At 35.8% G+C, this 27,826-nt stretch overlaps 2 protein-coding genes across 4 annotated transcripts; one reads left to right on the forward strand and one right to left on the reverse strand.

Annotated features, from left to right (window-relative positions):
• The first annotated feature begins 273 nt into the window (after positions 1–273).
• On the forward strand, positions 274–14,861 carry LOC306877520 (granulocyte colony-stimulating factor receptor-like). The gene is made up of 16 exons (XM_079429311.1): positions 274–490; positions 912–992; positions 1,296–1,595; positions 1,993–2,122; positions 2,547–2,722; positions 5,664–5,821; positions 5,915–6,068; positions 11,349–11,413; positions 11,544–11,742; positions 11,846–12,037; positions 12,621–12,719; positions 12,818–12,964; positions 13,062–13,196; positions 13,594–13,687; positions 13,769–13,850; positions 13,964–14,861. The coding sequence occupies exons 2-16, from the start codon at positions 923–925 to the stop codon at positions 14,438–14,440; spliced, it is 2,478 nt and encodes an 825-aa protein (XP_079285437.1). The 5' UTR covers positions 274–490; positions 912–922; the 3' UTR covers positions 14,441–14,861.
• Positions 14,862–15,894: 1,033 nt separating this feature from the next.
• LOC306877521 (cytochrome b5 reductase 4-like) lies at positions 15,895–27,191 on the reverse strand. 3 transcript variants are annotated; one of them, XM_079429312.1, is made up of 17 exons: positions 26,890–27,191; positions 26,163–26,281; positions 25,916–26,069; positions 25,658–25,758; positions 24,978–25,062; positions 24,730–24,765; positions 24,548–24,620; positions 24,121–24,178; positions 23,927–24,020; positions 23,787–23,819; positions 23,395–23,517; positions 22,524–22,664; positions 22,264–22,413; positions 21,725–21,875; positions 18,155–18,241; positions 17,677–17,838; positions 15,895–17,554 (listed from the first exon to the last, which is right to left on the reverse strand). In XM_079429312.1, exons 1-17 carry the CDS (start codon positions 26,981–26,983, stop codon positions 17,500–17,502), a joined length of 1,716 nt encoding a protein of 571 aa, XP_079285438.1. In that variant the 5' UTR covers positions 26,984–27,191; the 3' UTR covers positions 15,895–17,499. The 3 variants fall into 3 exon arrangements, with proteins under 3 accessions (XP_079285438.1, XP_079285439.1, XP_079285440.1); XM_079429313.1 differs by lacking the exon at positions 26,890–27,191 and adding an exon at positions 26,359–26,574; XM_079429314.1 differs by lacking the exons at positions 15,895–17,554; positions 17,677–17,838; positions 18,155–18,241 and adding an exon at positions 20,952–21,110 and having other exon boundaries at positions 26,890–27,078.
• Positions 27,192–27,826: the final 635 nt, after the last annotated feature.

Raw genomic sequence — 27,826 nt, forward strand, 5'->3', positions numbered from 1 at the left:
TGAGTTTGTTTCTCAGATGGCACACATTCACTGCAGAGGATCGATTGGTGAACAAGTATGCTAAATTTTAATAAACACATCTATATTTTTTTTAAAAAAGCACTGTCCTTTGATTAATCAATCTATGCTTGTTCAAAAAAAAAATTCTTTTTTTTTTTTACACAAATAATTGTATTAAATATCCTCAAATAAGTTTCCTCATAAGTAAGACTACAAATTGTGAGCAGAAACGGACACAGTGTACATGGGTTTCACAAGAGTTTGACATTTCCTGCTTCAGTTAGTACGTGTGGTTCAGGATGGTAAGAACGTGATGCCACAGAAGAACTGACAGCAGTGACTCTTTAGTCAGAGCAGAGAAATCGTTCTCAGAACAGCAGCTGGATTTGTTTTTAAAGAAAAGCTCAACTTTGCACCAGACCTCGCTGGACAGTAATTTACATGAGTTTAAACGTGACCCAGAGAACCTACAAATGCAGAACACGTTAAAGTATGTATTTTATTCATGTTTAACTTTTCACCTTAAATTGAATAATCTCTAACACTTCAGAATAACTGTTATAAACATGCTTTAAACAGTTTGTGTACTTTCGAATATGAATATATAATAAAATATTTAAATCAGACTTGAATTACTTTTCTGAATTAACTATTTCAATTGTACATGATTGGTCAATAATAAAGCATTATAATATGTATTATGTTATTGTTGAATGTTGTTTTACTGTGTAATTCCTCTGTTTTGACTGAAAATGGTTTTGTAGATTTCCTATAATTTTCATTTTAGTTTCGTCCCCCACTTTTTACAAAGTTTCAGATCGCACATTAGAAACCGAAGGTTTTGTAATTTGAAGACTTGTCATTTTTCTGAAATGGTAACAAGATTTCTTTTTTTTTTTTCTTTTTTTCAGACGTCATAACCATGGCATCCATCTGGTTTGTGCTTGTGTTGTGGATATTTGTTATATATCCACAATACGCCTTGATAAAAGGTGAAACAACATTTTTACTAATCTCATTATACGATTCTATCTATCTATCCATCTATTGATATAGATATACTGTTTAGACAAACCAGTTTTTTTTTTTTTTCTGATGTCATGCAAGTATTACCCAGACATTATGAAACCGGATGTTGTCGGGAATATGTCACGCAATGCTAAGTCACAAGACTTGTGTAGTGGATTGATTTGTTGCTAGCTAGTTTATTATTAGAGCCCAATTTCTTTTGCTGACTTTGCTTATGAGTGTGATTTAAAACATTGATTCTTGATGTTAAAATCCCACATCTACAGTGATTCAAGCGTCGTCATGTGCTGAGATTCACACTCCTGCTTCAGTGGTGCTCGCTGGTTCACCCGTGTCAGTGTCCTGCTCCATCCAGGATGACTGCCCGCTGACCAAAGGCAAAGACTTTCGTGTGGCATGGAAAATGAACAACCATTTTGTACCCAGCAATCTCTCTTACCAGGAGAGTAACAGGACATATGGTGTAATCATCCCTAGTCTACCAGATGTAGACGCGTTCATTGCTTGCGCTGTGTGTGAAGAGGAAAACTGCCAAATTGTCAATGGAGTGCTAGTGAAAGTGGGATGTGAGGATCTATTATATGATTATAATTTAGTCTTAACTATGTTACTAACTGCTAAATTACTAACTATATTCATAGAGCTTAATCAGGGTTCATATTTAATACATTATGTAAATGAAAACAAGGCTTTGATGGGTAGAGTTTGATTGTTCAACCAGCAAAACATATGTTTAACAGAATTTAACATATATCTAACGTATATGATTAACAGTATTTCCGTCATTCATATCCTTGTTTCAATTTACACGGTACCAGCTCCGAATAAAGTCAGTTTCACATTCACAGTTTATCTACAGAATATGACATTTTCAAAAACGGAATCATGTAGACTATTCACTTCATATTCCAAGCCAAAGTTCACCTGACTTCTGCTTTTCTTTCTTTCTTTTTTTTTTTTAAGATCCTCCATCCGTTCCTAAACACCTGAGCTGCTCTTTGAATATAACATCCAAAAGCAGATTCCTGTGTAAATGGGATCCTGGTCAGCAAATGGCAAATCTTCCTACAAACTATACACTTCACCTATTTAGGTATTAATTTCTGCTGACATTTTCAGAAATGCAGCTTCTTGATGAATCAATCTCTTTAAAAATTCACATTTCATTCAATGAAAGGAAAGACACCCCCCCCACCCCACCCCCAGCCCAGATTAATAATTACTTATTAATAATTAATTATTAATTTACAGTAAATCAAGGTAGTTCAATAAATAGTACCATGATGTTTAAATTACATCATTCATATATAATTTACAAAAATAATATCTGAAAATGTTTATTTGTCATGTTTACAATGTAATAGTGAACAAGTGCAACATAATTATTATTATTTTTGAGATTAAATATTACCAGGACATTGTAATGTTTATGCTCATAGTAAATTAAATTTGATTGGCAATATGTATACTTTTATTAATTTTTATTTGTTTATTTATTTATTTTTACATTTTTCCAGGGTCATGTCAAAAAAGGTTACATGTGATCAATATTTGATCCCACCTGGAGCACATTTCTTCTTGATTCCACGGGAATCGTATCCTTTATTATCAGAGATGGAGATAAATGTGACAGCTGTGAATATCTTTGGGAACGCCACCTCTGAAACCCTGAAGCTTACCCCAATGGAAACAGGTAAGAAGAGCAATGAGCTTTATTCTATCTATCAAGAATTAGGAAAGTGAAAGTGAAGTGACCAGTGGGGATTTCTTTAAGACTGCAAGGGAAGCTCGGCTTCCCCTATAATGTCAAAAAATTAATGGTCAAATATGTACTATTGTGTTAACATTTTATTGATTACAAATGCGTTAGAACACGTTCATCTCGAAGACGAGTTCAATCAGAATCAGCTACATATAGCAGGTGACTCGATTTCCTTCTCATATATTCCCGTAGCGTCACAGTGTATTTCCCCGTTGAAGCCTAGCGTCCATTGACTTCAATGGAGCTGCTTTGAACAGTTTTTTTCAGTGCTTCGAAACTAGAAGGTCATTGGATAAATGCTGTGATTTTCTAAATGTGTTGTTGTTTTTTCCCCTTCAGAGCACATAAACAATATACACTATGAAAATGCCAGCATATATAGAAATGAAAAAATTTATTTAGCACACAAGTGATGATAAAGACGTCATGTTACAAACGATGCTGTTCTTCTGAACTTTCTATTCATCAAAAAAATTAAAAATTCTTAGCTCTTTTCAACATAATAATAAATGTGTTTTTATCAGCAGATCACAATATTAGAATGATTTCTGAAGGATCATGTGACTGGAGTAATGATGCTAAAAAGACAGCTTTATTGTAGCCCTGTTTTTGCTGTTTACAGTGTTATTAGACTTTAGCCATTTATATATTTATAAGCAAGTGAAAAAAAGCACAAAAGTCAGGGCATGCCAAAACTTCTCCAGGCCCCCAAAACACCCTCAGACCCCAGAGGGTTAAAGACATGAAGCTGGACAGTGCAATGCCTCAGCTTTACAAACTGGTCTCATTAGTGGCAACAATTGGAGCTACATCTGCAGGTGTAGAAAGGAGCTTCTCAAGTCCTACACCCGTAACACAATGGGCCAAGGGCGTTTAAGCAGCCTAGCTCTGCTGGCCATTGAGAGGACATTGGTCAAGTCACTGGAAAAGACGCCTAGTTGGTACGACAGGGTCACAGAGCATTTTCTTGAAAATTATTTACGCATAAATAAATAGACAATTTTTATGATGTAGGCCGAAAATGAGCTTCCCCTCTTTGAAAGACCAGCAGCCGCCACTGGAAGTGACATACGGCCAAGTATGGTGACCCATACTGGGAATTCGTGCTCTGAATTTTAACCCATCCAAAGTGCACACACACAGCAGTGAACACACACACACACCGTGAACACACACCCGGAGCAGTGGGCAGCCATTTATGCTGCGGCGCCCGGGGAGCAGTTGGGGGTTCGGTGCCTTGCTCAAGAGCACCTCAGTCGGGGTATTGAGGGTGGAGAGAGCATTTTACATTCACTCCCCCCACCTACAATCCCTGCCAGCCCGAGACTCGAACCCGCAACTTTATGGCCTTATGGTTAGAGAGTCCGACTCTCTAACCATAAGGCCACATCGAACTAATGTGGATTTAATGGTTTTAACCAGACTGTGTTCCATTCGGAAATCTTTATTTTTATTCAGTTTTTAGTTTTATTCCGTTTATTTAATTGCTGAATGTGTAAATATGAATTAATATAGAGGATGTTGAATTGTTATTTGAATATTAATATAACGCAACAGAATGAATTTAAATGGGATGAAAGTTTTAATTGTGTGCACCATAATGAATAAAGAGGCTATTTAATTGGTTTGCTCTTATTCAAAATGGAGCAAAACAACATTGTCCTTATAGAAAGACTTCCCATCTGCCTTAATGGGGGAGGGGGGGTACATACATTGTTTTCAAAATACTACATAATCAATAGATTTAAATGTTTCTAAATTAAATTTATTTACAATTTCAAAATGTTTATTTAATATGTTTATTTGGTAACACTTTTTTTTTTTTTTTTTTAGGTGTCCATAATACAGAGTACTTACCTAGTTAAGTACTTAGTAGTAGCTGTTGTACTTGCATGGAACAAAATGTACTTACCATGTAACTAAGTTATGGGACAGCCTGTACTTACAGTTTGTAATTATGTAGATGTAATAAGCAGCTACTTTTACACATATGTAACAGACCGAGTCTGTTACACAGCTACTTATGTAACCAAAATATTGTTGCATATGTGTTGCAGACTTTATACAACATCATTATAAATGTAAGTACCCAGACATACGCTACTTAAAATAAAGTGTATCAAGATTGTACTTAAGTGTACTTAATGTGTATCTATACTGTACACCTTATCCAGCTGCACCTTAGTTTGAGTTAACCCACCAGTACACAGCTAAAATACATGTAATACCTTTCTAATTGCATTAAAATTACAGAATATTACACAGACATAAGCTACTTAAAATAAAGTGGATCAAGATTGTACTTAAGTGTACAAGTAGCTGTCTAATTACATCTACATAATTACAATCTGTAATTACAGGTTACATGGTAAGTACATTTTGTTTCATGTAAGTACAACAGCTACAACTAAGTACTTAACTAGTTAATTACTCTGTATTGTGACACCTTGAAATAAAGTGTTACCGTTTCTTTAAAAAAGTATCTGACAGAAGTAATATTGACATTTTTCTAATGGGCATGTGTTAAATAATAATTAGTCAAAAGGAATTATGTATTATTTTGTTGTACTAATGAAGTCAGAAGTTGTTGTATTGCGGTTCAGGAAATTCCCCTTCATGTCATTCCATTTCAAATTCATTATAATATGACTATATTTCAATTTCAATATCTTGTGGAGTGGGTCTAATTCAGTTGTACTGTATCTTAAATTCGGTCATTTTTGCAATCCTGCTTGTTGCTGCAACAGTCAAATTTTGGCTGAAGCAGACCATTCATAATCATCTTTTCAAAATCTTTCTTTTATGCAAAAATATAGTGATCCTAAAGGTTATTGGCTTGTATGTGCTGTTCAGTTCCTGTATTGCATTTCAGCAATGTTCGACCCGCCGGAGATTAACAGGATTGAAGCAGATGTGTTGGGCTGCTTAAATTACAGCTGGAGTCTTGCAAAATCTCAGCAATGGCTGACGACTGCCATCAGTTTAGAGTTGAGATTGAAAACAGTAGACAACCAGCAAGACAAAGAGTTGGTAAGCGATTGCTTTTCACAAGAATGTTGGTCTAAAACTGCACTGTTTGTAAGTTTTTTTCAGAAAGTGTCCTAAATATTCATTCTGTTACAGGTGTTGTGCTTCACAAAAAAACAAGGAATCAAAATAAATGTATGTGACCTTTTTCATGGGATAAATTACAGCACTACAATGCGAGTGAAGTATAGTTCATTGAGTAAATGGAGTGAATGGAGTGATCCGCAGATAGCCATCACACTTATGAAGGGTAAGAAGTTACTATCTTATGGTAAAATACTGGGCAACACTTTAATTTAAGGATCATTTCTCACTGTTGACTAGTTGTTTATTAGCATGCATTTTGCAAGCACAATGGCTGTTTATTAGTATTTATAAAGCATATGTTAATGCCTAATTCTACAAGACCATATTTGAGATTCATTAATCCACCCCATACATAAACTAACAACTACCTTACTAAGTATTAATAAGGAGCAAAATATGAGTTTATTGAGGTAAAAGTCAAAGTTAAAAGTAAATACTGAGAATTGGTCCCCTAACTAGGTCATGGTTTCCGAAACATTTTCGCAGAGGAAATGCTTCATGAGTTCACTGAAAGCTAAGAATTACTCAAATCATAAAATGCCGAATTAAAATAAATAAGTCTGCAATCAAAATAAAGTGAAATTACGTTATGTCTTGATTTGAGCATGCATTTCAAATCTCAAATGGTTGTGATTTAGTCTCATGCACTGTTTCAGAGTAAAGTGTGGCACTGTGTTCAGACATCCCATAGTGACGGATAACGATTCAGTGACTTTTTCCCCAAAATGTATAATTGGGGTACAATACCAAAGGGCGTGAACTTGCGTATCTGTTTCATTTTGGGTGCAATGTGAACATGTTTCTGAAGTGAATCCCATTTTAAACTATTTCTGTCCGGTTAAGTGAATTCTGTGAAGTACCTTATACTGTATAAATTGCCCATTTTTTGTCATAAAGTAGATATTTTTGCAGATTTGTGTCCAGAAAACGGCATCCGGAGTAATAGATAGGTCTGATTCCCATTTAGCATGTGGTAAACTTAATGTGTTGTCTGATTTTAATATTATTCTGTATATTTTGGAGAGTAGTTTTTTTGAGGACGATATATTACTTAACTCTGAGATCAAAGGTGAAAGTTCTAGATTAACGGTTCGAATGTTAATTTTTGATTGGATAGATGATTTTATTTGTAGATACTCCAAAGAACTATTACGCCCGATGCCGTATTCCTGGACCAAATATGAAAATGAGGCCAGATTATTTCTATGAAAGATGTGTTGGAGTTGTGTTATGCCCTTTTCTGCCCATGTGTGTAAATTAAATGGCTTTTTATTAACTGTATAATCTGGATTATTCCAAATGGAGGTGTATTTAGATGGTACAAGAGGAGTGATTGTGATTTGGTGAAGTTTCCACCAGGCTGTCAGAGCTGCTGCTATAGTTGGTGCTTTAAAACAGGAGTGTTTTTTGATTGTCTGACTATAGAATGGTAAATCTGAAATGAGAATATCCTTACAAATTGTTTGCTCAATATCTAGCCATATGTTTTCTGATGAGTTTGGGTGAATCCATTTGTATATCTGTTGAAGCTAATTAGCCAGAGAGTAGTGGTAGAAATGTGGTGCTTCCAATCCTCCTTGTGCTTTTGGTTTCTGTAAAGTATCTAGTTTAATTCTTGGGGTCTTACCAGGTGAGGGTGGGTTGTGTTGGGATCATTGAGAATAAATAGTTTAGTTTAGTTTAGGGAGTATAGTCATTTTGATTACTAATATTCTGCCTATAATGGATAATGGTAAATTCATCCTGCGTTGAAGATCATCATTTATTGTTTTGAGTAATGGGGTGAAATTAAGACTAACCAGCTCTGACAGCCTGGGGGAAATATTAATGCCTAAATATGTGTTGTGATTGGTGCATAGAGGGATAGGTGATGTCTGGGATGTTACATCCAAGCTATTGTGATTTAATGAAAGAATGGAAGATTTACTCCAGTTGACTGAGTATTCAGAAATGTTTGAAAATGAATCAATAATTGTAATTGTTTCTTGTAATGATGATGAGGGATCTTGTAAATATAGTAATATCTCATCTGCGTAAAGACTGATTTTGTGCTGTATGTTTAATGTTTGAACTCCTTTAATGTAGCTGTTTTGGCGGATAGCTGGTGCTAACGGTTCGATAAAAATGGTGAATAATGAGGGAGAAAGTGGGCATCCTTGTCTAGTCCAACGTGATGTTAGTCCATTAGTGATGACAGTGGCTGAAGGTGATGTATATAGAATTGTAATCCAATTAATGAATGACTCCCCAAAACCAAACCTCTCTAATGTGGAAAACAAGAATTTCCAGTTGACCCTGTCAAAAGCTTTTTCTGCATCCAGAGTGACTATGATGGCTTTTGCTTTTTGAATTGAAAAATAGAACATTAAGTTGAACAGTCTGCGTGTAATGCTAGTCTACCTTTAATGATACCGGTTTGATCTTGGTGTATTATAAATGGTGTGACCTTTTCTATTCTATGGCGATGATTTTAATGTCAGCATTGAGAAATGGGACGGTAGCTTGATGGTAATTTTGGATCTTTATTGGGTTTGAGAAGAAGTGAAATTGTGGCAGTATTCATATTAGCTGGGAGTTTTAATTTTTGTTGTGACTCACTTAACATTCTGATGGAGAGTGGTGATAGAGTGGACTAAAAGTGTTTGTAGAAGTCAGCAGAGAATCCATCAGGACCTGGTGCTTTATTATTAGGCATGTGTTCTAGTGCTGTAAGAAGTTCGGGTTGTGTGATAGGTGATTCTAGGCTATTTCTTTGGTGTTCATTCAATTGTGGCAGATTGATACTGTTAAGAAATGAGTTGATGTCATTTTGATTTGGGTCTTTTTCTGATGAGTATACTTTGCTATAGAAATTGTGAAAAATTTGGTTAATTTCTTCCGGTGAGTTGGTAGATTTTCCATCTTGGTCTGTAATAACTGAAATTGTTGCTTTTTCCTTGTTTCGTTTGATTTGATTTCCTGTGTCTTGTTTTCCCCTCCTCTCGTGTCTCTATTTGACCTTCCTCGTTCCTGTGATCATTAAATTAGTCCCGAGCCCCATTTGATTAGTCCTCACCTGTTCCTCGTTGATTTCCCCATGTTTATAAGCCCTGTGTTTCCCTACCTCTGTGTCTGGTCTGAACGTCGTCTATGTTCGTCTCTCCCCAAGCTCCGTGGTCCTCGATGTGGATTTCAATAAAGGATGTTATTTTGGAATCTCCTTGTCTCCTCGTTCCTCGTTCCTTATGTCAGTCCTGTGTCTTGTTTTCCCCTCCTCTCGTGTCTCTATTTGACCTTCCTCGTTCCTGTGATCATTAGTTAATCCCTTCAAGAGTGCCCTTTTTGTAACTGGGCTATTATCGATTGAAATATTTATAATAATAAAACGTCCCTCGGGGTCTATAAAAGTGGTGTAACGAGGAGGCAGTGTCTTTAAGATCCATGTGCAGCTTTATCACAGAAGAATGGTCATACAAGCATAAGTCAATCACAGGCGTCAGGTACCACGTAGGCAGAGCAGAGGTCTGGGCAGGTGGCAGACAGATAACAAAACAGATCAGCAAGGCAGGCAGAGTCAGATTAGGCAGGCAGAGTTCTTTCATAAACGGGTAAACAGTCCAGGTCAGCAACAGGAAATCAAACACGGGATAAACGCTCAGAAATGTCTGCATGGCAAGAAAAAGACTTCGCACTGAGAGCAAGGGTGGAGCAGATTAAATAGACCAGTCAATGGGGAACACCTGTGCAGGTAATCAGTGTCAGGTACGGGGTGTGATGGGAAATTAAGTCCGAATGACAGAGTTAATACTCAGGTGAGGGTTCCCTCTGGTGGTGATCGGAGGGAACCACAGAGACTGAGTTCGTGACAAGTGGTATTATGAATAAATTAGATTTTTTTACTTATTAAAATGCAAACTCCTCTTTGTTTTGAATTATATTGAGCTGAGAATAAATGACTATACTTTGATGATTTAATTTTATCTTGATCTTGGGGTGCTACAGAGCCCCAATTACCAGGACAACCAGGCACAAGAATAGTTTCTTCCCCCAGGCAATCCACCTTATGAATAGTTAAATGCCCCCCCGCCCCATTATGCAATAACAAATAACAATGTGCAATAACCTTATATTTATTTGCTACCACCTCCATCCTAGTAAATCCCTGCATATCTTTCTATTCTATTCCGTTCTATCATCTATAGCACAACTGTACATACAATTATTTATGTTTAAATTATTTTTCTTTTTAAACTTTTTGTTTATTTATATTTACATGTGTATTTTTTATTCCCATCTTATTTTTATTGTCTGTGTGTCGTTGTTGTCTCTGTGAACTGGAAGCTTATGACACTAAAACAAATTCCTTGTATGCGCAAGCATACTTGGCAATAAAAGCACTCTCTGATTCTGATTTTGTCCTGAAGTTGCAAAGCAGCCCCAGACCATCACACTACCACCACCATGTTTGAGTGTTGGTATGATGTTCTTTTTATGAAATGCTGTGTTGGTTTTACGCCAGATGTAATGGGACACACACCTTCCAAAAACTCAACTTTTGTCTCAGTCCACAGAATATTTGCCCAAAAGTCTTGGGGAAAATCAAGATACTTTTTGGCAAATGTGAGACGAGCCTTTGTGTTTATTTTGGTCAGCAGTGGCTTTTGCCTTGGAGCTCTCCCATGGATGCCATTTTTGCCCAGTTTCTTTCTTATTGTTGAATCATGAACACTTAATAATAAATTATTTTCATTTGCTTTAGAGAGTGTGAGAAAATAAACAAAATATATTTTTTACACGTTTGCATGCTGTGGTACATATACTTCAGTTTGCAGTCTGAAGCATTTTAATGTGCTCTTGATTATAAAACAAGACCATTTACCCTAATCTTCACGCACACACACGCAGAGACGCACATATTGGATTTCCATGTTTTATGGGAACATTCCCATATCTACCCTACCCATCACCCAAAACTTCTCTTTCTGCTATTTTAGACCCCCCCAAAAAAAAAAATATATAAAAAAAAATATTATTTATCATTTATAATCTTGTTTCCCCACAAGGTCAACATTTACTAGCATTATCCTTGTGGGTCCCCATAATGTAGGGCATACCAGGACACACACACTTGTTGGGTTTCCATGTTTTTGGGGGTGTTCCATAGATGTAATGATTTTTACACTGTTCAAACTATATTTTATATCCCTTTACCCTACCCCTACCCTTCACGCAAAACTTTTTTAGCATTTTTAGATTTTCAAATAAAACTTAATTCTGTATGATTTATAAGCTTGCAAAAAAAATGTCCGCACAAGGTCAAGGATTTTGGATATTGTCCACATAACGTAGGGTATACCTGACACCCCCCACCACCACCACACACACGCACAATAGTAATAGTCACAGAATTGTCCTGACATGAAGACTAAGACTATTAATTAGTTTTTATCTTTTCATTTATCAGCCCCAACTGGCAGCCTGGACACATGGCTTAAAGTGGATGATCAGAATGCACAGCTCTACTGGAAGGTGAGACAACACAACTTGGAAAATGGCTAATATATTATAGGCTTACAGTGAGTGTGTGTGTGTGTGTATAATTCAGTATTACAATGAAGCCTGTAACTTTCCCTTTCACCTCTCTGTTATCTTATTTTAGCCCTCTAAAGATTTCAGTGCCAACGGCTGGAATTTGAAGTACACTGTCGAATCAAAGAAACCGAAAAATACTTTATGTGTTACACAAGAAAGCCACTGCTCTTTCAAACTCACTGAGAAGGTTGAAAAGGTTTACCTGAGAGCCACTAACGCAGCGGCAAGCTTGGATAGTACCGAAGTACCGGTGTATCGGAACAAAGGTATTTGATTGCTGGAAGTGTGATATTTCAGACAGATGCTCTGTTCACAGTGTATAAGCAATGAAATGCTGATGTTTGATGACTTCTTATTGTGTTGTTTTAGGGCTGGGCTCTGTCTCTATTTTCAGTGTTCATCCCCAGTCAGAGACGTCCGTGCTGATCGTGTGGGGGGGAACACCAGCGTCCCTCAAAGTCACAGGATACGTGCTTGAGTGGAGATCTCTGTGTGAGACACCAGCAGCCCCCCTGTCCTTCACTCTCATGGACAAAAACATCTCCAGTACCATACTAACAGGTGTTTTTTTTTTTAAATTTGATAATAATTGATAATAACTGAGGAGCAAATCAACATATTAGAATGATTTCTGAAGAACCATGTGACAGTGAAGACTAGAATTAAGATTGTGAAAAAAACAAAGAAAAAAATATATATTAAAAATGACTAATGACAGTTATTTTGAAATTGTAATATTTCACAATATTACAGTTTTTACTGTATTTATAATCAAATAAATGCAGCCTTGCTCAGCATAAGAGACTTCTTTAAAAAAAAATGGACAAAATCTTATCTTATATATAAAAATCTTTATTCCAAACTTTGTACTTTAATAATAACGATGAAAAACAACTGTCAAATTGGACCTTTGGGGCATTGAGTAATGAGTAGAGTTCAGTTTATCCTGATCTCTTATGGTATACACTACAATAATGATTTGTAACATATTTCGACGTGAGAAAAATATTTGTTAAGTCATTTAGTACTTTAAAAGCCACTAAAATGACTTTAAAGTCATCTGGTACTTAATGTTTTATATCCTTAATTGTTGTTCACAAAGTGCATGCAGATCTAATTATGGCTATTTTATTTCAAATTTCAGGGTTAAGGCCTTACAAACCCTATGAGATGTCTATTTATCCCAAATATGATAAAGGGATTGGAAGTCCACACACTTTAGTGGCATACAGCAGTCAGAAAGGTGCGTAGTGCTTGAAAATCAGCAGTGGAAATCTGAGGGTAATGATACAATACTTCCATCTAGTGGGCTCATACTTGCATTTCCATGTATTATTACAGCACCCTCTGTGGCCCCAGAGTTGAATGTTATGGAAATCAGTCATTCATATGTCAAACTACACTGGGATGAAATCCCCCTCGAACAGAGAAATGGGGTTATTCAAGGATATACCGTTTACTTTTGGAATGAGACGAACAATATTAAAGGTATTCAAGGATTTAAAGTTGATAACAGATTTTTGGATGGAAGATTTCAAATGTTTTATTATTATTATTAACCATACTATTTCTATTCTGTATCAAGTTATAAAGACTGAGGAGACCAGCATTGTGGTGAGACATCTTCAACCACTTACCAAATATGAAGCCCTTTTGACGGTTCATACGATGGGCGGAAGTTTAAACGGATCAGCTGTGGCCCTGGCAACTGGACATATTGGTGAATATTGATCATACATTTCAAATATATATATAGATAGATATGTATGTGAGACAAATAATAGTAGTGTGTAATTGCCAAATAAGAGATGAATGACAACCTACAAATCATTACCACTGAATTTTCATACCTTCATAGTAACCGATAGTTACTATGAAGTATGCTTAGTCGTGCATGAGTGTAATATAAATACATTCATTAACATACTACATCTTGCATTTTGATTTTAAAATTTGATCTTTTGTGAATGAGATAGAAAAGCAAAGTTTCCATTGGTTGTACTCAGCAGTTCACCAGATAAATTATTTCGAATTTTACTAGAGGGGAAATATGAATATTCAGACACAGTGAATGTCTTTCATTATTGGTTTGACAGATTATTGAAAATATTTTTCAGATGGCATTGAAATGGTGCTGTTTGTTATCCCAGCATGCATTGGGTTATCACTTCTCGTCCTCATTGTGTTTGCCTATTTTGGGAAACATGAACGGTGAGCATCCACAGGCTTGTCATTCTTGTGTATTAAGGACAGAAAAATTAATATAATGAAATTTCTCTCTGTTTTTCATAGGGTGAAGATGTGTTTGTGGCCTATAATTCCTGATCCTGCCAACAGCAGCATTAAGAGGTGGACCACCACCGATTCAGTGCAGGTATGATTATCATTTTCATCAATATCTGGAATAGATTTTGATAGTTAATAATCAAATGGCTTTAAAAGTCAAACTGCTTACTGAATTTGTATCTTAATATGATTTTGTCCAAGGGCATGCCTCCCTTTAAAGAAGAAAAGGAGCCCGTGTTGGTGTATCTGTCCCACTTCAGTCTTCTTGATATGGATGAGAAAGAGCCGTTCAAGAGTGACTATGTCAAGGAGAACCAGTGGTCACTCGACAGTCGTGATGACAGTCATTCCTCATTCCAGACCTGTGTCAGAAACGATTCGGAGCACGATAGGAATTCTGTCCCTTATGCCACAGTTGTTTTCGGTGGTCCGTATCAAAACCATTCATCCTGTCCTCCAGCCTACGTTCGCTCTGAGTCTACACAGCCTCTGCTAGGAGCGGACGACCCTGGCAGCCCCCCACCGTATGAGAATGTGTCACCAAGCGGCAGTGTTTCCAATGTACAACGCTTCACTATATCCCCTCAGAATTCCACTGAGAGTGAGGCGAATGAAGAAATTTGGGAAGCATTTCCTATGCTCAGATCTTTAGAGATCAGGGATACTGATCGTAACTAAATTCCAGTTTATCCAGTTCCTGTTTATGTGCTTCTTTTTAAGGATGTGTTTGTGTGTGTGTGTGTCGCATTTTGAGTTTGAGTATATACAAAAACATACAAAAGGATACGTTCAAACCACAGCTGAATGTGGCCTAAACTGGGGCTGTGGGGGTATAAGACAAAAAAAAATGCTTACCAACACCATTGTTACTTTTTGTGTTAATTTTTGGCTGTATTTTTAATTCAACCTTCAGCATGTTTTTGGTGTATACAAGAGTTCATTTACTTCTTAATGTTATCTCATATTTGCCATGTTATACGTTCACCTCTTGGAATCCTTTTTTTTTTTTTTTAATTTTTAAAAAATACAGTTTGTGGTTACATCTGGCAATGTAACAACGCTTCCTCTGGAAAGGACAAAATAAAAGAGTTAAATGATTTCTCCATTTATAATTTTATACCGGAACATCTACAAAGTCTTTTCTTGAGGCTCTGCAGAAGCTCAGCATGGTCTCAGTGAGCGTTATAAAGGTGATGCCGCTTTACAAACCATGCATGAAAAGTGCAGTCTAGAGTGTTTAGCTTCATGACTCCAATTTCTTGTACTAAATATAAATAATTGTGTCTTGCAGAAGTTTCAAGGCAATGTCAATTAGTTATGCAGGGAATCTGATGTTTCTTTTTTTTTGCTATTGCTGAATGATTGTTTAGACAAATTGACTGCGTGACTGGTTCAATGACTCATAGTCACTTCCTGAATTAATCAGTGGTTTGAACAAATGATTCACTCACTCATAAAGAGTTACTTGTGATCTACAGAAAGTGTCAAAAATCGGAAAATTCCCCACCGCTAGAAGACTAAAACGCTTGTCTGGAACATGAAAGGAGGTTTGTAACAGGCCCTATACCAGCACTCCTGGAAGAAGACAGTTTGTCCAATCAAATTCAAGGACTGAAACTGTTGTCTAAAGCTATTAAAAAGTCCTTGTTACACATTAGATGTACATACTACAGTAATATATAAAACAAAAATGCATAGTTACATGCAACTAACCCTAATCCTAACCTTTACCGTATAGTAAATACATGTAATTAAAATTACTCAGTACTGTATAACTACACTGTAACAAGTAAACGTGAAATAGAGTGAAACTAAAAATTATATTACAAATGTGAGTTATAAACATATGAACTAACAATCAGCAATTACCTCAGTTTCACAAAACTTAATTCCACAACATTCTTTCAAGACGGACATCCTAACTTAAGTTTAAGTTTAAGCTAGATCCAGATTCTGTAACTGCTCTGGGATTTCCCAGACGCATTATAAGCCTACGCTGAATGGCACCAACCATCTCTACAATCTTCTGTCTTTTACAGTGCTTTTAGGAAATACAGCCGTTGTATTTAGAGTTCATTTAGCTAATGATTCATCAAACTGATGTTAAATTCATTAAAAGAACCAGCCTCTTAGAAATGTGATTTTTTTTATTTTAGTACACTTTTCAGTTAAGTGGAAAAGTGTGAGCTTGATTTGATATATTTTGTTGTTTTTGTGCACTGATATTGTCCTATCTGAATCAGAAGAGAAATATGCACAGATCAAATATTGTTCACAAGCAAAAAATTTCTAAACAAATATGTCAAGGGGATTTTGATGTGAAAAGGACAACAGGAAATGATTATTATTATTGAACTGGAGGGAGAACATTGTCCAAGTTACAGTTTAACGTTAAAATGCATTAATGGATTTCTTTCTTACGAACATGCAGCTCGTTGTTTCGCAAGACATTAGTTGACGGAGTTGTGATGTGTTTTTGTTTTTTTAATAATCCGTTTGGATTCTCAGTCTGCCGGCACCCATTCACTGCAGAGGATCCACTGGTGAGCGTTTCCAAATCTGTTCTGACGAAGATAAAAACGCATCTGACTTTAAAGTAGTTCTCCGAAAAATGAAAATTGAATTACACTAAAAGTGTGAATATTATACAAATCAAATTGCATTTTATTTCATGATTTCGCTCTATTATCCTCTATTATTTACCGCTGTTAATAACATTACCATCTTCTTGCAGGTGAGAAGATTTGTTCCAGACTACAAGACTGCAGATAGCAGCAGAAATCAAAGGTGTATCAAGACACAAACTATTTTTTTTTAAACCATTTAATTCAATTTCTTGCCGCTAACAGCTTAGTGCCACATCCCATCCTCCCCGTGAATGTGAGCACTGATAGAGCGAGCCTGTTAAAGTTCTCTGTTGTTGAAGCCATCAGTGGTTGACCAGTCAAATAATTATGCATTTTTACAGTCAATCATATTTCAGAGCTTTTCTGAAGAAATAAATATTTGGGCTGCAATGTATCAAACACATACTATCCAAAATATCATGCAATAATGCATGAAGAAACCTTTCCAGAGCAACCTGGTTTTGCTATAATAGTTTTTTACCCCCTCTAAACTGACATCAGGGCTGTGATACAAACAAGTTTACAGAGACACAACAGCATTAGAGGCACAAAATGCACATTTCTGTAGGGAACTTGCATTCCAGGTAGATCATCTACCATATTAGAATATTACCTGTACACACACTGAGAAACCTTATTAATTCAGCAGTCAGATGGAGATCCAATCAGCAATAGCTATACTTGTATTGCATCCTGATTTACTGACCCTTTCAATCTGCTATATAGAGACACAGCAACACAATCGGTTGCATGGATTGCTTGCTCAATTATGTTGTAGTTGCATTACACAAAGTGCTCTAAATCTTCCATGTCATAAATAAATATGAAAAACAAATACAGAAAACATCACTTATATTTTTCATTGCAAAAACAAACCTAGCAGAATTATTCTGCATTGATCAAATCTGAAAACTTCAAAAAAAAAAAAAAAAAAAAAAAATGAAACTTCTGATGTTTCTCAGTGCAGGCTTCTGATTGTGGCATTAGATTTCTACAAATTATAAGACAATATAGTAGAACGGTGTTACGGCTTTTTGTTTTGACTGGAAAGTGCATTTTATATGCATAGAGATAGTCTGCAAGTACGAAATCCATCTTTCAAAGTCTCAATCAGCCCTGAAAAATGTGAATTTCCTCTTCACTGAAGTCCAGCTGTCTGACCAACCTGTGAGAAAGTATACATTGAAAAAATAAATAAATCTGTACATTAGCCAAGCAATAGCAGATGCCTCAAACAGCTTCAGATTTATCAAATGTATAAATGTAAGCCATTAAAACATGACTCACTGCACTGCTAACTCTGTGAATCCAGTTGGGCCGCACACACACACTAAACATTTGGAGTCTTCTGGTCTCTCCAGGACGTTTTGCAGCATACAAGCGTCTATCCGCCCTCTTCTGCCTTTCCATGAGTCGGTCGGCTCCGACAGAACGTACTCCACCTCAAACCTAAGATGCATGACAGTTAGGATGCTGCCTAATGACAGTCTGAATTGAGTTGAATAATGACACTATTGTAGAGCTGCATTACAGTTGAAATTTAATTATTTTACAAATTTATTAACTGTTATTTTCCTGTTTATTACAGTTAAGCTACTTTGTATTGTATAAAGCACTATATAAATACTTGACAGTAGACAGTGAGGCAGTTAACTACATATAAATAAATACTGCATGATTCCCACTGAGAACACTGTACTGTAATTCAAAGATGTGACATTCCTGATAGAACCAACAGTCAGATATATAATGCGATAAATGACACCTTTCCTCTTTTGAACGAAGTTCATCCAGCTGAGCGCACCAAAGTATGTCCCTCTCCTGACGGTTAAAGAACATCAGCTTGCTTTTTCTGAAAAGACAACCATAAAAAAAATGTTGTTGTTATTTTGATTAGTCAACTAACTTAATAATATTCTACAGTTAATCTATCAATTCTGATTAATCTTAACCTAGACATAATAACTGTAACTTCTACCAATAATCTTCAACCAATCATTTTATCCCAATTTATTCCATTTTACTTTCCAAGTAAATAAATGCATACATATATAAATTCCCAAGAATTATAAGTTAATTAAAATAATTACATCTATCCGTAATACAAATGCCCATGATGAGTGCTTTAACTGCTTGGTAGTGACAGCTGCATTTGATTGTAGGTGTCTTCAAAGTTTTCTTCATTCAGCAATTAAAATAGCAGCTTTAATCCAAACATGTATGAACGAACAATTGAAGTCACAACCATACTCAGGTAACCGTAGTGACGGTATCAAAGATGGCAATGTCCATATCATCGGGAAGCTTTATCACAATTGACAGTATGTGATTAAATGAATGACTGAGTTCCTCCATCAGATCTTTTAAACAACCAACAATGGCTTTAAAAGCTTTGTAACCGAGTACAGAGAGTATGTTTGAGCCGCATCTCACAACTGTGAGTAACTAAATCTCTCATGATTAACACTGGACTTATCAGTACAGTGTGGCTTTTACATTACATCACTTGGGAGACAACTACCTGTTCGGATTTCATGGTGACTTTAACGTGATGAACTACAACTAAGGTTATGCTGCTAGGACACCAGGGTAACTGACTTTATACCAGGGGTCCACGATATTTCATTTTTGCCGATATCCGATATTTTTCAACTAATTTTTGCTGATATATTTCCTTTTGTTGGGAAAGTCCTGTGCAAAGATTATAAACTTTTTTTTTTTTAAGTTCGTTTTTAACAAAAACTTACTTGCAAGAATTAAAATAAACTTATTAGAATTACTTGTTAAAAAAATAACGAAGTTTTTTATAGAAACAACTATAAATCTCTCATTGCATTGGCAGCGGCTATTTGCACTAAGTGCAAATAGCAATAGATTCTATTTACACTATGTTAAAAAAGCAGGATTTTCTGCTATATTATGCTACTTATTGCAAATAGTGGCAATTATCTGCACCTCGGTATTGTAGTACATTATAAAACAGTATGCAATAACTTAGTGTGTACATTTTTATTTTAATTCAAATGATTAACTGGATGCCACCTTATTGGGACAAAAAAAAAAAAAACCTCCCTACACCTACCCTAACCCTACCCGTTACGTTATTTTCAACTTTTTGATTATTTGCTTTTTTGATGCGATTTGAAATTTGAAAAGGGAGAAAATAAAGTTTGCCAGAAGGCAGATTTGAACCCGGGTCGAAATGAGCGCAACACACGTTTTACCATCTGCACCACTAGAGCTGACGACTGTCAACCGTCTTTTGTAATGTAGACTAGCCCAATCACACGTTAGTGGGCAGAGTTAGTTTAAATAGCCTCTGCCAACAAGACAGGCTATTTCCACTTAGTGCAAATAGACACTCTGTTGTTGTTTTTTTCTACAGATGCAGTGTGCAGTTAACCTTAACATTTTGTTGATGGTAGTGTTAATATCGTCAGCTATTTTTATTTTAGTCTTAGTCCTGTGGTAAAATGTCCTTGTTAGTTTTTATCATATTTAGTCAACCTTTTACTAGTTTTAGTCAAGTTTTTGTCGACTAAAAGTCTCAACATTTTAGCCTAGTTTTAGTCAAAGAAAACCTGAAGTATTTAATCTAGTTTTAGTTGATGAAAACTTGACATTTTAGCAATAAAATTATTACTAATTAACCGTACAGCAGTATTAATTTTGGCAGACATTTTTAATTTAGTCTTAGTCTTACTCAAATGTACATTTTAGTTATCATATTCAGACAACCTTGTCCTGATTTTGTCAATGAAATGTATGAGCATTTTAGTCAGGTTTTAGTCAAATCGTAGACACATTTTCTGTATAGTGGTTAAACTGATAAAAATTATTTTTGCTCAAAATTATAATCGTAATGATTGTTGTCATTTGACAAATTTACTTCTGCATTTCAGGTATTGCACTTTCACCAGTAAGCACAAATCAATAGAATGTGGACATATACATAGTGTATTTTACCTCATCTAATGTACTGATTTATTATAGGCTTTTTATTATATAAATTAATACCAAAGACTCATGAAATCTCTCTGTCTCTTTCGAAAAACGAAAAATATAGCCTATGTTTCTCTATTGAAACTAAAGCGGTTGAGTAAGCGCATTTATTCAGCAATCACAATCGCAAACAATACAGTCAAGATCTCATGCCAGAACACAGACCGGCTGAGTGACGCTTTCATTTAATTCGCTTTAGATTTCATTTAATCTCCAGCTTGTTTGTCTGCGTTTTCAGATCATCGTCGGCGGTGATTCCGCAATGAGGAGAGAGCGCGTGTGCATGGTTGCCAGATTGCTTAAAAGAAGCAAATCACCGGGTAGAAAATGTAGCCTTGTATGAGCGAAGCTCTGATTCGGGGATTTGAACTCTTGATATCTGGCAACCGCATTCATGAAAGCGTGTGTTGTAGAGGCGTGTAGAGCAGTCTGCAATAACATTTTGGCTCCTTTTTTTGATGAAAATAAAAATACGTTTTTATATAGATTTTAGTCTCGTCTTATTTCGTCAACGAAATTGCATTTTCATATAGTCATAGTTATCGTTTATTGACCTTATTATTGTCTCGTCTTCGTCTCGTCTTAGTCATGGGAAAAAAGCTCGTCAACGAACATTTTTCGTCATAGTCTTCGTTAACGAAATTAACACTAGTTGATGGTCTAAAGCAAAAGAGTTGTAGAAAATCCTTTAGAGCTCTTTGTATTTAAGTTTTCATTATCTGTTTGAAAAAAACACAAACAAAACATATTACAGATTAATGTAACATATTTATGACACCAGTTACTGCTTCATTTAATCAGAAACACATTCTTAATGTTATTTGTGTATTTTACTTTAATTTCATTACAAATAGGCCAACATTCCCCCCCCGCCAAGTGAATAAAACAAGATAGGCATTAAGACCTGGGGGAGACTTTTGTTGCTGCTACACACGCTACTGACTGTTTACTCGATCACACACCAGACACGTCATTCTGAATGCACATTCTCAGATTAAATACGGCGATCCAAAACAGTAAATCTAATCACCATTCAGGCAAAATTTTGCTTCAAGAATGACCACACTGCTGCACTAACACACCATTCAAGTTATTTGTCTTATCGGCAAGACATATCGGCATAATTTTTCATATCGGGCCAATGGCGATAATTACATTTTAAGCCATTATCGGCCGATTCCAATAATGTTCCGATAATATTATGCATGCCTGCTTTATACATTGATTAAAACCACCTTGACACTAGCAAAAGTGATTGCAACATTTGCTTTTCGATTGGTGACTTAAATAGTGCATGTTGTTTGTGTTTTTTTCAGATTTGCACAGAGCAGACCTGATTGATGCGAGGTCCTGAAGAGCCAGCCGTATAAGACGAGCCATGGGTGTCAAACCCGTGCCGGCCGCTAACATGTAGAGATGAGTGACATCACGCAGAATTCGCATAGTGAAGGATCCCTCCGGACCGCCTACTGACAGAGAGGATCCTGGAACAGACCAGAAACACGACAGGAGTTAGTAAGGTTTGTTTGTGATTCAACGCAATTCCAGTTTTCATGATTACTATTTGTTTGTTTTATTTGCGCTTATGTGCAAAACAGGGTTGTGAGCCATGAGCTGAGAAAGCTTTTTAGATACCAAACAGGGACTACCATTAACATTTGAGTTTGAATAAAAAAATTAAAAAAAGTTGAGCATTAAAGTTAACTAAAATTCAAAGAAATCAAAGTGTAATTATAGTTTTAGAGATCTTGCAAACAGGTTTACTGACAAGGGTGGGGTTCAAATGCCAGCTTATGAATTGCATGGTGAAAAATCATGTAATACTGTTTCCTTCTTTAAAAAAAAAAAATATAGATATGGGAAGTTACAAACCAATAGGGAGGTTGGCAAGATGTGAGGTCAACAATCCATCAGGATAGATCTTTATCATGAGATGTAAGTCTGAGCCCATTTCAGCACTAGCTTGTGAGGGAGGTATTAGCGCCTGATCCACTGGTGTGTAAGGTTTCACAACATCTGTACCTGCTCACCAAACACAAAAAACTGTTGAACACTCCATAAAACAGTCACCTTCCATCGGTTCTCTTTAGACCAGCAGAGCATGTGTTGTGTGACATAATGTGATGCATTACCCTCGAGAGAGGTTTTGAGGTAGACGTGTCTCCCCACAGGAACTTGCATATGTGACCCTGGTGGAAGTTGTAATCGCAAGACCTGCGTGTCATGTGTGACATCCGTTTTCGAAACCAACACACATTCCCTGTAGAAGAGCTCTGTGGTGAAACAAATGTTATTAAACATTAATATTATTATTCATTTATGTTTTCCCGAGCTATTTATTTCAGAGACCTACAGTAGAAGACAAAAATATTACAACAATAACAAATTTTATATAAAATGATAGAAATATGCAAAATACATGCAAGGAGGGAATTAAGTAAGTGGGGAAATGTACTGACTAGCTATATATTAAGATACTGGTAACAGCCAAACCATCTGGTCTAGAAATGTTCAATGGTAATAAGGTTTGTAATTTTGTAAAAGTGTGTTCAAGGGGCAGCAGATACAAAGACATTTCCAAACTCAGTCCTTGTTTTAGGCACTGATGCACATAATATAAACTTCTATTTTAAGCAGTCATGTATATTTGAATATGAACACCTTTAATAGTGAAAATCTTTTTTCCCCTCTATATTTAGAACCAATTCTGAATGTATGAAATATTCCAAAATCAACAGAAATAAACACAAGACAAACTTTAATGTAGAAGCACAAGAGTAAAACATCAACACAAAAATCTGAATTTGCTTTAGGAATAATGTGTCTTAAATTAATTATATATATTTAAAAAATAATAAGAGCCCAACACAGAACCTTGTGGTACCCCTTTACTTCATGTTAAAAAACAATATCGCAAAATGTTCTATCTTTACAAAATCAAACCGCAAATTCTCTGAAATTTAGGTAAAGTCAGAAAATTGAAATCATAGGTTTGTTACTCACCACGATCTTTACACTGAATAAATGTGTCATGTTGTTCTAGAGGTTGCCCCACTTTCGTCCACTTATCTTGGACAGATTTGCGCAGACACACCTGAACTTTTCCTACAGAGCGGGCTGTCTGGACTATAAGCACAGAACAACAGAGAAACACTTCTTTAGAATGAGAAAAATAAATGATTGATCATTTCTAATAAGGATATAGTTTAAATAGTAGTACCAAGTAATAATAAAATAAAATGGTAATGAATCAATAGCAAGGTACAGTACACTACACCACAATGGATCACAGTAATATCATCTTATATCATCACTTTACCATGTACAGATCATTTTCAAAATATTTCTACATTTAACACTGCATGTTAGCATGTCTAATTTAACATACTACTCACCATCAACACGTTCTTGAACTTCACTAGACAGGCCTAAAAAGGAACAGTGTTATCAACTATTATAGCATGTTATAACATATATAGAGCAATCCACAACAATGTTCATGTCTCAGTGGCTGGAGAAGTGAAGAAAGACCCACGCCAGCAGAGAAGGTACGACATCTTCCCTAAGAGCATCTCAACCCGAAGTGTGTCATCTTGTAGATCCACTACTGCACAGCCGGCGCTGGGAATCTGGTGAGGGGGAAATCAAATATTTTTTAAAATTCCTTTTATATTTGAGAAAAGACAACCAGATAACCACTGCATTTTATGCAAATGAGTTGACACCAACCTTTCGCTTGGTGTAAACAACAATATTGACAGTTCCATCTGTCTGGAACCAATCATACCTAAACATGAAGAACAAATATAACAAGAATCAGCCAGTGTGGCTTCACTTAAGTGAGGCTGACAACATTATTTTCTTTTTTCCTAATTTTTGCCTAGCTTAAATATTTTTCTTTATTCATTCATTAATATAATGTAATTATTATTATTTTGTTTTTTTCATAATATTTTTAGAGCCCTGCTAGTAAACTCTGTCTGAGTAATTAAAATAACTCTCTGGTTCACAGAATGAATCTACCTGGGATCAAAAATGCAATCTCAACAATACCAGCCAAGACCATTATTCATTATTCACCACAACTAGGCTTAAATGCTGCATAACAGAATAAAAAGTCTAAATAAAACAATCATGCCATAAGGAAAATACATACCGAGGGCGATGATCTTTGGGAGGGAGAGGAGTAGGTAAAGGCTCCTGTCTTAAAGGTGGAGGAACAGACAAACCTGGTATAAGGAGTACCACAAACACTCCTCGTGAATCAAACAAGTAATAGCATACTCAGCATTTATAACTAGAAATCTGCATAGCTGATGTATGGCTTTGATGTCATACCGTTCATGTGAGTGCGCTCAGTCTTCTCCGTCTGAGCTGCAGGAACCAAAGAACCATGTAACAAGGCATTAAAATAAAAACTAAAACAACATCAGAAACCTTATTTTGGGTTAGGTGCTGAATCTATAGGAATATTTCATCAAAAACTTGATGTAAGGCAGTATGTTTGTATTAGAATAATTATACATTATCACAAAATTAATGAATTTCACTGAATTCTTTTCCATTGCCAAAAGAGCTGACAGAACCTTGAAGAGCAGCGTTGGGCTTCACTGCCATCCTCCCCACCAGACACTCCTTCAGCATAGACTCATAATTCACCCACCGATGGACCTTGAGTGGACAGAATCAGTTATAATAAAATACTTATAATAATTTGCATTAGTTTATAGTTAATTCATAGTTTATAAATAAGCATTTTTAATACATTAATAGTACGTTTTTCTCAAATGTTTTCATATGCATTACACAAAAATGTGTATCAATTCACTTTATACATAAACATTTCTTTAAATTTCTTTAGTATTAATTAAAAAAAATTAATGTTCTCATTAACCATTACTTTGGTTTAAAAATCAGACTATCCTCAATGTTTATATGTAGATATTTGTATGTAACATTTACACATTAATAAATAAATGCATGTTTTAATACATGCTGAAATATAAGCAGCAGCTGTACAACATACAATTAAGTCACCTATGATAAATGTGAAACGCTGTTTTATTGATAACAGATTAATTCCATGCATTTAATATTCATATTAAATAAGTACTTGTAAACATTTGTACAGTCATATATGAGCAAATTAAAAGGGGTGGAAAACAATGTAAAGTAAACTATTATTTATAAGGAATTGTAACTGTATACATAAAGTGCTCCATCATTTGAGATCAAAATATGGACTGTTTTCTGAAACAGAATGTACCTGGTCAAACAGCTCAGTGCTATCAATCCCAGCAGCCCTCATTAGCTCCTCCTCCCCACCAGGGTGGAAATCCATGTAGGCACTCACGTTATAGACCATGCCTACAGAAAACACACAAACATACAGAGTCACGTGTACATCTGAGACACATCTTGTATTACATTATATATTGTATATACATTTCTTCTTATTATTATCACACACACACTTAGAAAGCTCTACTGAGATGAGTTGTGCTCCTGTGTTTCGACGTTCTACCTCTAATGCAGGTCCAGCAGTCGTTTCTGGTGTTGTGTTTCTTCAGCTCCTCTTCTGTCACCTCGATCCGTCGACCTCTCAGTCCGGTCAGATCTCCTCCACTCTTGGTCAGTCGGATCCAGTCCAGGAGACTGTGACCTGGCTTCAGCGACACCTGTATTCATTGCACATGTTAAATACAGAGCCGTCTCATGTCAATCACTCATTAAATTACTCCAATGACAGTTGTGTAGTTTAAGGGACCGACCTTATTTCTGGACTGTCCGGCTGGTGCGACTCTCTGCTGGGATGCAGCTGCCGGAAAAGACTGAGATGGTACATTTAACATCTCTGACGCTCTCAAACAAATCCAGCTCCTGAGAAAACCTGCCCGAGCACATTCAATATCACTGATCAGACCTGCCAAAACACACTAGATAGCACTCATTTGAGAAAATACACACTAGATATCACTGATCAGAGGAGGTTACTGATTAGAGGGAGTGTTATGAAATGCGACTTCCTCATTTTGGCAGGTGGGTTTATTTTTTGAACTATCGAACATGACAGCATGATCCAGTTCGACTGCCCTAAAAACACATAAACACAGAGAAATGTAACAAGCACTAAGTTAGCGACATAACCGGCTGCAGCACTGTCCCAAAAACTATCCTGCTCAAAAAAAACTTGTCGCCGAAATATGACGTCATAGCGACCATTCTGATTTCATAATAAAAGACGAATATTATTAGAATTAAATACATTTAAACCGCGCAAAATTATATTGGTCTGTCAATACAAAAAACATAATAATAACTAGTGAACATAAATATAACTTGTGTTCATGAACACAAATCAATTATATATATGCCACTTTAGTTAACATAATTTAGCAAGTTTGTTATTGTTTGAAAGCGCACTAGTACAACTGCTACTGTCTCGATATACAGCCTATTTCTTATATATCTGGTAGTTATTATGTTTATAAAACTCACCAGACACAACACTGGATATGACAGAAAAGACAGCTGACATTTTCCCTCTGTTTGCAGCTCTGCAATCTTCCTCAAAGTCCTCTTCCTTTAACATTACAGTGATATAACTTTTACGATCAGTGGTTTAAGAAAATATTACACATAATTATCAATTTGATCAAATACATTGCTCTATGGCATTTTGACAGGGGGCTCATGCTGGCGGGCGTGACTCTTATTTAATCTGTTTTTAATCTCGCCAACAGGAACTAGGAGAGTTTATACTGAAGGGCATTGAGAAGAGTTAAAATGTCAAAATAAAAGTCTCAAATTTAAAGAATGTTTCTGTTTACAATTCTGCACAAATGCTGTTTTAATTTACAGAGGAACTTCAAACATCCTCTAATGTCCTTCCACCTTTCCTCAAACACTCGTTTTTTGGATTAATGCCTAATAACTGGTTTTGATGACATAGGCTACTTTAAATACACAAGTGTATTTGTTCAGTGCTTGTTAAAAAATGCATTGGGCAAAACATTAATTTTAATAAATTCTTTGATTAACTGATGCACAACTAAAAATGTTTTGAACTAGACTATTTAAGGGGAGTTTGACTGCACCCCCCCAAACAGTGGGTATAAAACACTTGATTGCTGAAATATACGTCAATTCCACTGACACATAAGGATTCATCAGTAATATTTTACAGTCTAGTGGATGGGTTCTTAACCTCAGTGTTGTACTCTGCTAATGACATTAGTCAGGAAACTGGTGACACCTTCCCTGACATCAACGGGATGCCAAATGCATGATCAAACCATGAGTTAGTGTAACCTAATATGTATATCAAAATTACCCCCTTCTTAATTTCCTAAAAATATAGGCCATTAACCAAAAAAAAATTAAAAAAGAGCAGCCTGAGTAGCAGGACACAGGGAAAAAGTATTGGACACATGAG

The sequence above is a fragment of the Barbus barbus genome (assembly GCF_936440315.1).
Source record: "Barbus barbus genome assembly, chromosome: 12".
In the NCBI taxonomy this organism is placed as follows: Eukaryota; Metazoa; Chordata; class Actinopteri; order Cypriniformes; family Cyprinidae; genus Barbus; species Barbus barbus.

Bases quoted from the DNA above. Each gene is read 5' to 3' on its own strand.
- LOC306877520 (XM_079429311.1), top strand. From the start codon at position 923: ATGGCATCCATCTGGTTTGTGCTTGTGTTGTGGATATTTGTTATATAT. The intron at 2,123-2,546 runs GTATTAATTTCT...ACATTTTTCCAG, and splicing joins TATACACTTCACCTATTTAG to GGTCATGTCAAAAAAGGTTA. The intron at 13,197-13,593 runs GTGAATATTGAT...AATATTTTTCAG, and splicing joins CCTGGCAACTGGACATATTG to ATGGCATTGAAATGGTGCTG.
- LOC306877521 (XM_079429312.1), bottom strand. From the start codon at position 26,983: ATGTTAAAGGAAGAGGACTTTGAGGAAGATTGCAGAGCTGCAAACAGA. The intron at 24,179-24,547 runs GTATGTATTTTC...CTTCATGTTTAG, and splicing joins CCCAAAGATCATCGCCCTCG to GTATGATTGGTTCCAGACAG. The intron at 22,665-23,394 runs GTGAGTAACAAA...GTTTCACCACAG, and splicing joins TATTCAGTGTAAAGATCGTG to AGCTCTTCTACAGGGAATGT.